Source organism: Drosophila arizonae, chromosome 4, assembly GCF_054131065.1.
Source record: "Drosophila arizonae isolate 15081-1271.41 chromosome 4, UAZ_ARI_1.0, whole genome shotgun sequence".
NCBI classification, from domain to species: Eukaryota; Metazoa; Arthropoda; class Insecta; order Diptera; family Drosophilidae; genus Drosophila; species Drosophila arizonae.
This window is the reverse complement of record NC_142924.1, coordinates 3,487,686-3,497,591: the sequence shown is the minus strand read 5'-3', so window position 1 is coordinate 3,497,591 and position 9,906 is coordinate 3,487,686. Positions and strand designations below refer to the sequence as shown.

The 9,906-nt window shown below is 40.8% G+C and overlaps 3 protein-coding genes across 10 annotated transcripts in view; 1 reads left to right on the top strand and 2 right to left on the bottom strand.

Moving 5' to 3' along the window:
* Positions 1–56: 56 nt before the first annotated feature.
* On the top strand, positions 57–1,576 carry Alg2 (alpha-1,3/1,6-mannosyltransferase Alg2). The gene is made up of 2 exons (XM_018006784.2): positions 57–216; positions 291–1,576. Exons 1-2 carry the CDS (start codon positions 83–85, stop codon positions 1,552–1,554), a joined length of 1,398 nt encoding a protein of 465 aa, XP_017862273.2. The 5' UTR covers positions 57–82; the 3' UTR covers positions 1,555–1,576.
* A 200-nt stretch (positions 1,577–1,776) lies between these two features.
* On the bottom strand, positions 1,777–4,913 carry Usp5 (ubiquitin specific protease 5). Its single transcript, XM_018006781.2, has 2 exons — positions 4,265–4,913; positions 1,777–3,876 (listed from the first exon to the last, which is right to left on the bottom strand). The coding sequence occupies exons 1-2, from the start codon at positions 4,767–4,769 to the stop codon at positions 1,913–1,915; spliced, it is 2,469 nt and encodes an 822-aa protein (XP_017862270.1). The 5' UTR covers positions 4,770–4,913; the 3' UTR covers positions 1,777–1,912.
* A 281-nt stretch (positions 4,914–5,194) lies between these two features.
* trio (trio Rho guanine nucleotide exchange factor) overlaps positions 5,195–9,906 on the bottom strand; it is a 50,503-nt gene continuing 45,791 nt past the window's right edge. For all 8 annotated transcript variants that reach the window (XM_089467713.1, XM_089467714.1, XM_089467715.1 and 5 more), the window contains exons 11-17: positions 9,132–9,197; positions 8,915–9,058; positions 8,726–8,844; positions 8,548–8,658; positions 8,282–8,471; positions 7,840–8,220; positions 5,195–7,770 (exon numbers count right to left, since the gene is read on the bottom strand). In XM_089467713.1, coding sequence (XP_089323839.1) covers positions 7,567–7,770; positions 7,840–8,220; positions 8,282–8,471; positions 8,548–8,658; positions 8,726–8,844; positions 8,915–9,058; positions 9,132–9,197 — 1,215 coding nt within the window. In that variant the 3' untranslated portion in view covers positions 5,195–7,566. The remainder of the gene's footprint in view (positions 7,771–7,839; positions 8,221–8,281; positions 8,472–8,547; positions 8,659–8,725; positions 8,845–8,914; positions 9,059–9,131; positions 9,198–9,906) is intronic.

Below are 9,906 nucleotides of genomic sequence, written 5' to 3'. Positions count from 1 at the left end.
CCAACCAGAATCAATATCGATACTCAGTCGGACAATTTATCGATAGCTATTGAGTATTCTTGTTTTGGTTGTTTTGAAAAGAATGCAATTGAAGAGAGTTGTCAGTGTATCGCAAAATAGTATCTTATCGATAAGTGCAGAAGATCCAATATACCATCTTGAGTTGATTTTGTTTATTTTCATTTTAAAATATAATGCAATTTGCTTGACCGTTGGGTATGTTAAATAGCTGATGCTTATGTTGTTCATGAATAAGTATTTTATTATTATATGTGTTTGTTTACTTGTAGCAAGAAAATGGTGCGAGTATTGTTTCTGCATCCAGATCTGGGAATCGGAGGCGCAGAGCGTCTTGTTGTGGACGCAGCCTTGGCACTGAAGGAGCGCGGCCACGCGGTTAGCTTTTTAACGAATCATCATGACAGTACGCACTGCTTCAAGGAAACTGCCGATGGCAGCTTTCCTGTACAGATTGTCGGCGATTGGCTGCCACGCAAGCTCTTTGGGCGTTTCTATGCAATTTGTGCCTATGTACGGATGATCTATGCGGCGTTCTATGCCAGTTTCTTTATGCCCGAGCGTAAGCAGGTGGATGTGGTTATCTGTGATTTGATTTCCGTGTGTGTGCCAATATTGAGACTGGCGCGTCATCGGCCTCGTGTGCTCTTCTATTGTCATTACCCGGATCAGCTGCTGAGTACTCGAGAGGGTCTGCTGAAGCGTTTATATCGAACACCTCTCAATTGGCTGGAGGAGCAGACCATTGGCCAGGCGGATAAGGTTTTAGTGAACTCCAAGTTCACATTGCGCGTCTTCCAGGACACATTCCGACGGCTACAAGTCGTACCCGATGTTCTCTATCCTTCATTGCATACCCAGTACTTTGATCAAATGGAGCGAAAGCTGGAGCAGCGATCGGCATTGTTAGATGAGCCAGTGCATCCACGTGTGCCACGCAACTCCTTCATCTTCCTGGACATCAATCGCTATGAACGCAAAAAGAATCATGCACTGGCTTTGCATTCCCTCAACCTGCTCCGGGATTTGCTGCCCTTGCCGGATTTCAAGAGATGCCGTTTGATCATTGCTGGTGGCTATGATACGCGCTGCACAGAGAATGTGGAGCATTTCGCAGAGCTGGAGCAGATCACAACTGATTTGCACTTAGAAGAGCACGTGGTGCTGCTGCGTTCACCCACAGATGAGGAGAAATGCAATTTGCTGTATTCCGCACATTGTCTGCTCTATACGCCGGAGAACGAGCACTTTGGCATTGTGCCACTGGAGGGCATGTATTTCTGCAAGCCGGTGGTGGCTCTCAACAGTGGTGGACCCACTGAAACGGTTGTGCACTCCTCCACAGGATTTCTGTGTGAGAATCAGGACAAAAGCTTTGCCGGTGCCATGCATCAGCTGTTCACAGATGAGGGATTGCGCTCGAAGATGGGCGAACAAGGCCGCAAGCGAGTGCAGCAAAAGTTCTCCTTTGGAGCGTTTGCGGATCGTCTCAATGAAATTGTCCAGGAGTTACTGGCAAACAAGAAAGATGAGTGAATAAATGTGTAAGAACAGCAAATGAGGAGTCAGATGGGACTGGAGTGGGAGCCGAAATTATCTTAAATACAGATCTGTTGGAAAAGGGAGAGTACAGAGGGCCAAATGGGGAAGTCTTCATGCTTACGCTTATCTAGCTACTCAATGTAGCTATCTCTCAAATGGCTCAGGAGATTCGCTAGGATTCACGATTCACTGGACTTTCGCTGATAGATTCTGGGGTTGTTGCTGTTGCGGATGCTTTGCCTTTATTTCATCTTTCATTTATATATATTTATATATGCTTATATTTTATATAATTCATACAAATCCTAAGAATTGCTGCTTGGGGGAGATCATCTCAAATTCTGCCGCTGCTTTACTCATCGCGCATATACAGATACAGGTAGCCCAGATCCTTGGGTGGATTCTGTGACTTGGCTACCTTGGTGTCGTTGAAGATCACCCACTCGCCCTGTTTGCGTATGTGGCAGACATAGTGACCCACCTGGGCAGAGGTGCCCATGTGAGAGATGAACGCCACCAATTTATATTTTCCGGGCCCATCGCGATAAGAGCTCCCCGCTGCAGTTGTGGCGGCTGTAGTGCAGGCTGGTGCAGCCGCTGGCGCATCATCAATGCCGGCGTCGGCATGCGAGAAGATCCAGTCGGTGGCTCGCTCCACATTGCCATCGGTGGCCTTGAGGGCGGCCGTCGCTTGACGCTCGCCAAAGCCCATGCTCATGAGCATGGCCAGTGACTCGGGATTGGCAACGAAGGCGGAGGCGGCGCCATCACCAATGCGATTATTTGGCACCTCGAATGGATCGGAGATATCCGCATCGGCAATGTGTTCCATTAGCCAATTGGAAGCAGCCTCCAGTCCGATATTCTGCGTATGGAAACAGGCGCGTTTGCATGCCTCCTGTGGGAAGCCCATGTTGACCAGCTCCGACATCACATTCTCATCGAAAACAAACGCTGGGGACGCTGCAGCTGCAGGTTCAGGCAGTAGTTCCTCTCCTGGTTGAGGTCCAGTCGAGCGCCAGACACTAAGATCCAGCTCATCCGGCATATCCACAGACACATCAAGCTTCTTGGGCACCCAATCATCGCCGAGCGTAAATTTGCCCAGATGAATCATCAAGAAATCCGGCATGGTGGCCATGCGCGTCGTCTTCTTGGCCGTCGTCTTGGCATTTATGGCCGTCGAATAGAACTGGTCGATGATCTCGTTGCCAAAGAAACGCTCCAGACATGCCTGCAGCGGAACCTTGTGCCGCACCAGCTCACGATCCGGCAAACGTTGCCCACTAGCTCGTGCTGCCTGCTCTCGCTCCTGATACTCGCGCACCTCATCCAGATTGGTGGCCTGCTCAAGGGGAATCGGCAGTCGGAAGCTGTACTCCTCACGTGTCTTATATTTGACCTTGTGACTGGCCATGCACTCGACACGATCCTCCAGCTGGAATTTGAGAGCATCCGCCGGATTGAATTGATTGCGGGAGTTGCGGTCGAGCAGTGTTAACAAATGCAAATAGAAATCATTGGCGTCCTGCTGCTGCTTGGTGCTAAACTCGGGATGATTCTTGCCCACAATATTCTTAAACATGGCCGGCGAGATGCCCGTCATGTGCTCCATGTCCAGCGTGTTGCCCACTAAGCTGCTGTACTTTCCCGACAGCAATCCATTGCCCAGTTTGGCCATCTGTATATTGAAATCATTGGCCGGATCACTGGGAAAGCTCTTGAAGTACTGATCGGCGCCGCTGCCAACGAAACGCTTCTGGAAATCAGGGATGACAAAGAGCACCTGCATCACGCTGTTTATGTAGCAGGAGTTGCCCAGATTTCGCATGCCCGTATAGCCAGGTCCGGCCAGCGGTTGCAGCTCGCTCTCGCTCTCCGTCAGCGCAGACCATTCACCAATGCGCTGATTAATCTCCAGCTCCAGCTCGACCATGGATTTCTCACACTTCTGCATGGCCGCCATATTGATGCCAAAGTGTTGTAAATGCTTGCTCAAGTGCGGATCTAAGACCATATCGTCCTCCGGATAGGAGAATACATCCGATTTGCCATCGGCCGAAATTGTACCAAGCTTAACGGCCAGCGGATAGCCAGTCTCTCGATAATGCTCTACAGCGTGATCATTGCCTCCGCTGCCATCAAAGAACTTGCGTCCACATAGGATGGAGCCGTCTGTTAGATTCAGCCACAGATTGTTGGTCAGATCGCATTTCTCGCACTGCCAGCCAGCTGGCGGTATCTTCTTTCCATTGTCCAGCTGTTGAAGATTCTCTGCGTACTTCGAGGCCTGACGCACCTCACCATCCCATGTGCCTGCAAAGATGGTCAAGTTAGTTTAACGATGTTCAAGATTAATCAGAGATGTGAGACTAGCTTCAGTTTATAAATGGCCAATCAGCGAAATTCGATATGAGCGTCTTCTTCACTCACACATACATATCAAAGAGCAATTGACTGTAAGTAAATAAAATGTTCTGCAGTGCGAGCGAATAAGAGCAGCAGCCATCGTCCTCGATCTTATTGCGCTCGAGCAATTGAGGATAAACAAACGCAGAGCGTATGTGGTGCAAGCGAATAAGAGTAGAGGCCGTCGCACTCAATCATAGTAGGGGCAAATATTTGCACCGATACAAGTGTGAAGTTATTGTTTCAAATGTCTCCAGTCACTGTTTTAGAGTTGATGACTAATGCTTTAGCTTACCGGTGAGTGTGGCCTTCTCGAGCTTTGCTATGGCAGAATCTGCTTCAATGATTGCCTCCACCGCTTGGGTGACTCGCATGGGCAGCTCGGGATCTGGATAGGGCAGCTTCTTATCCAGATGGGGGGCCACCACAATGCTGTACGTATCCTTAATCTCGTACTTCTTAGCCAAATCAGTCTCATTGTAACCGCCCTCGACGCCAATGGCAAGACGCGTAATTTTTCGCTCCGGCCCGGCTTCCGCTTCGTCCAACTGCGCCTTCACATTGGACTCGCCATCCTTCAGTTTCCGCTCGCGTTTAATGTGCAAAAACACAACATTTCCGGTCTTAGCGGCATATTCATTCACGTACGCCTCCCCGAAGCCGAGGAAGCTTTGCAGGCAGACGTAGAGGCCCGTCGGCGTCTCCGGGTTGTCGTAGGAGAAGACGCACTCGTCTTTGTAAATTGGTGGATTGCCACACGGTACGTTTACCTTTGATAAATGCTTGCGTAGCTCTTCCATAACTTGCAACAAAATTTATGTTTTTATTTTTAACAAATTGTGAAATGAAAATCTATTGAATTTCCTTGCAGCTGCTGCTGCGACGCTTTTGCATTACTTGGCAGAATTCGAAGAGATGCCAACCTGCTCAAAATACCACCCCGCCAAGTTACTCACTGATACATATACTCACTCTACTTTGCCGGCAGTCAGCCAAAAGCTGACTGCTACGTTATTTAAGCAAACAATTTGAAATGTTCGTTAGAAATTGAATATTCATAAATTGTGTTCTACATTTTCATTTATTACGCTTTTTGAAAATTTTAAATTCAGATTACATGCTTATGTTTGTTTTGGGTACATACAATTTGTATTTCGATAAATATATATATACTATAAATATATATGTTGCTGTTTTGTTTGCAATTTGTTTTTGTTCTTGCTGATTTATTTGTTTTTTTTTTTTTTGTTTATATCGGCATTTTATTTGCTTACTTGGCTAAAACACAGATTAACACGATTATTTGATGCTCTTACTATAATCAATGCTTCAATACATCAAGTATATTTATTATACATAAAAATACGCACACCAAAAATTTTTACCACAATTATCTATCGAACTTCCCCCCATTTCCTCCTACTTTGGTAACAGTTTTACTTTTTTATATTTTTATTTAAAGTACAACAATAAGTTTTAAGTAATAAGTTGCATAATTTATAATTCAATTATGTTACATAGAATTCATGTTAAGAGATATATGTATCAATATGTTATTTAATATTTTTTTTTTTTCAGTGTATTTTTTTGTGTACGGTGCAAAAGATGTAGAAAAAGATGTGGCCGCTAAATTTGTTGTTCAATGTGCGTTTCTCTTTAAGATTTAATCATTATCGTTCATCATTATCATCAATATTCATCATTAATGCCGGAGGTTCATTTCACAAATATGTAAAAAAATACATTTCAAACGCTTTTCTCTGTCTTCAAAAACTTCTTCAATCGCTGACGTATTTAGCTATGCTAAATATTTATTGTTTAAATTTATGCTTGATATATGTGTTTTTCTTCATTTCTTTGCTGATCAGATAAGTTCACGGTGTGTGTGTATGCATCTGTGTGTGTGTTTTAAAATATATATGTATTAAGAAACTGATTATAAAATGAAATCGTTTAAACAACCGTTTAGTAACTTTCTCAAGTGCATTTTGTTTCTGTTTTTTTTTTTCTTTTTTTTTTTTTTATACATTTAATCAAATCCTGGTCCATTTTAATGTGTATTTGACTTGACCGATATATGAGTGTATATATATATATTAACTGTCAAACCAACGTGACTTAAGCTGACTTATCGCATACGCTACTATTCTGTACATGCCCCTAGAAACGACTTATCTAACTAAGAAAACTATAACGCACACCGAAGACAGATATTATAGATAAATACTCTGTCAAGTTATCTGTCTAAAACCATATTTTAATTAATTAAAAAAAATATATCTTTTGTTACCTTTCACTTTAAGATCAAAAACTTATTAAGATTAGAAATATATATAACATACATTATATATAATAAACATTGGGGCTGACAGTTGTGAATGAGTGTGGGATAGTGTATAAGAATGATGTTTAAAACAATAAAATCATAATGAGCGAATATAAAAATTAAAACAAAATTTCTTTTCATATCTGAGTAGATTTAATGCTTATTTACTTTTATTCTTTAATTAAATTAAAAACTGAAAATGTCTATTCTGTTTTTTTCTTTTGATTTACTTTTAAAGCTTAAATATTTTATATATATTAAAAATAGACGTATATATGTATAAAGTACAAATACGTGTAAGTTTTTTTCATATAAACATAATTTAAAGCAAACTTAAATTAATTTTAAAATGTTTCTTGCACTGTTTTGTTATTCTTATTATGTTTAAAGATAATTACAGAAATCACCTCGATTTAGTTAAATTAATTAAATAACTAAACATGCAAATGAACCTAAAACTAAACGTACCCATTAAATACTTTAACTTTTATATATATATATTATATGTATATAAATTGTGATTGGTTGGATTTTGTTTTGTTTTTGTTGATTTGATTTTCTTCTTATGTTTTGTTTACTTTGATTTCTTTTTAAGTATTTCGTGTATTGCTTTTTGATTGTGAGTAATTTCTTTGTAGGAAAAGTATAAATGTATAATATATAAAAAATAAAGTAAAAGTATTTTGAAAATAGGAAATTAATTTAAGAAATGCACATCATATATATTATTTATAGTCATATATACGTATTCTTGAGCATATAATACTTTTGCTTTGCATTTAACACAAAAAAAGAAAAATCGTAAAAAAAAACAGTTTTGGAAGCAGTACAAGCATAGTTTAAACGATTGGCATTTAAAGAAATTATATATTAATTTAAATAACTTAAATGTTCCTTTTGTTTGTTTCTTTCACATCATTCGGAAATTTTTCAAACAGCCCTCGTACATGTAAAATAATAATTGGAGCATGAACAAAAATAAATAAATTACAAGCTACATACAAATTAGGACTTGAGTATGTGTGTGTTGGTGTGTGTGTGTGTGTGTGTGTGAATCAGACAAATTGCGAGGCGGAGCGCTCACTAGAAATTTGATTTTCTTTTATCTCTTGTTTTCTTTTTTACGGATGGACCCAAAACATGTTGTTTTGTATTTTCTAAGGAAACTACAATCAGCATAGATTGCAGTACTTTTCTTATATAACTTTTGTTTTCTTTTGGAATTCAACACTGCGCGTGTGTGTGGTGGCTGTGGTGTGTATGTGTGTGTTTCATTTGCTGAGTGGATTGATAAGCTGTAATATTAAATCGTTCTGCTGCTTGACTATCTTGTTCAGCGTGTCCAACCACTCGTTGTAGCTGGCCTCCGAGCTCGCCCGGCACTCAATCGAAACGGGTGGCTTATTTGGATCCGTCGATTTGATACGAAAACTGTACGAGCTATCCTTCAGACTGTGCAACTGCATGTGATTCAGCTGTCATTAGAAGAGAATCAATTAATATTCACAATAGTTCGAATTCTATTCGAATTTGATCTAGCTCACCTGTATATGCGTACGATATTTGAATACGGGACTGCTAAACTGCGTCTTTTGCTTTTGTATGTCCGCAAAAATGATGACCTGTTGGAATAGAAAGACCTGCAGCTCGCGCTGCTTCTGGCCCGCATCGATGGCACAGGTGAGTGTGCCCTGCAGGAACAGATTGCCCTGGGCCGTAAGCTCGCCATCGAAGTCTTGCAGTCCGCGCAGCACCATCATCATGTCGTTGACCTTCTTAACCACATCCTTCATTTGCTCGCTAGCCTTCATCAGCGTGGCCACCTCGTTTTGCAGACCCGCTCGCTTCGTTTCGCGCAGTATCTCATTGATCAGCAGCACGTATTTTGTGATGCGCTGCACAGGCGTTATGATCAACGTGCTCAACTGCCAAAAAACAGAGATCGAAATTAATGTTTTATCTATTATTTAGACCAGTTGCACTTACATCCATGCGATGTCCCAGTTTCTGGCGTATCTGATCGAAATACTGATAATGCGCATTGACTATAAACTCCGATAAAGGCTTATTGCTGCAGAAGTAATAGTACATGGTGAACTTCTTGGCAGAGCTCTCGATGAGCGGGCCCAACTCAGCTGGTGACTTTTGACACTGGCGCAACAGTATCAAAAATTTACTAAAAGCAAAAAAAAAATTAAGAATTGTAGTTAGTTAACAATAATTCAAGCATGTTATATATATGTTTAACTCACTCTCTGTGCCATTCGTAGATCTCTTTGATATTATTGAATACCAAATCCATTTTGCCACCCAACAAGTCCACAGGTCTCGGTATGTCTTTGTTGTGTATTTCCTCCATGTAGCTGCAAAGGAAATTCGATACACATTATAAATTGCAGCTTGAGGCAACTTTGATTCACTTTGACTTACCCATTGACTATCTTGGACAGATCCTGGACATACGACTCCTCGGTAGCCACCAGCTCATTTAAAGCCAATTGACGTCTGTTGAGAGCGCTCGTTTTGCTATCGCTGGGATCTGTTTTGTTCTATAAATGAATTTCGCTTAGTTTGCGTTTCTTTTGTTCAGTTGGTGGATATATAGTATGCGATGCTTACCTTGTCATTGTTATCCTGCACAAATCCCAATTCGGCATTTGAATGGGCACGTCCATTGGTGGCCGCATTGTCTATGGCGGCGCCCTCGCCGCCAGCCTCACCTGCCGCACTGCCATCGACGCGGCTGTTCGATTCGTGTTGTTCCTGTCAAGTTGCGAAAAGTTAGAATGCACTCGAAGTCTTACAATGTCGATTCAAGTTCTTCAACTGTACTTACGCGGCTCATTCTGACAATTTGTTCAATTTCCGATAGCGGATTGCCCTCTATCTTGCCCGTGCTTGTCTGCAAGTAGAAACAAGAAATGTAACGGGAAACCAGCATTAGAAACAGGATACACAAGCAGTTGATGCAGCTTTCAGCTTGCAACTTGCAACTGGCAACAGCTGCTGCCCACTCGAAATGCAAATATGGTAAACTCAATTGAAACTTGATTTTCCAACGGGCTCTAATTAAAAAACTTTTCTCTGAACTGCGCCTCGGCTAGGGCCAAGGAATTCGCATATTTGCATGAAGAAGGTTGTTTTTTTTTTTTACTGTGAATGCGAATGCGAACACAAACTACAGGTAAGACTACACGTCGAGCTGGAAGTTCTGCCCGTTTTCGCTGTAAACAAATATCATCATCAGCAGGCAAATAGCAAACAGCAGGTGTTTATATTAGGGCTGGCAAAACAGTTTCAAAATACAAAATACTGTCTAGATGGCCTGAATAAAAAGTGGCTTTTATAATATATTCCATTGAATTAAAAAATTGTGATTTTTAGAATAAAGAATAATTCTACAAAAATTTTAGTTTATATTAAATATTTGTGTTAGAAGTTTCACAGTACTTTATTTTTATTTATGTGATATATTTCTATATTTGATTTTAATTTTTAGAATAAAGAATAATTCTACAAAAATTTTAGTTTATATTAAATATATATAAATATTTTTTTTTTAGAAATTTTAAAGAACGTTGTTTTTATGTGTATTTATATTTTATTTTAAA

What these genes read in the sequence shown, in the direction of transcription:
- Usp5 (XM_018006781.2), bottom strand. Translation starts at nt 4,769, where the DNA reads ATGGAAGAGCTACGCAAGCATTTATCAAAGGTAAACGTACCGTGTGGC. An exon ending in CGAGAAGGCCACACTCACCG is followed by an intron (nt 3,877 to 4,264) that starts GTAAGCTAAAGC and finishes CCATCTTTGCAG; the next exon opens with GCACATGGGATGGTGAGGTG.
- Alg2 (XM_018006784.2), top strand. Translation starts at nt 83, where the DNA reads ATGCAATTGAAGAGAGTTGTCAGTGTATCGCAAAATAGTATCTTATCG. An exon ending in GCAATTTGCTTGACCGTTGG is followed by an intron (nt 217 to 290) that starts GTATGTTAAATA and finishes GTTTACTTGTAG; the next exon opens with CAAGAAAATGGTGCGAGTAT.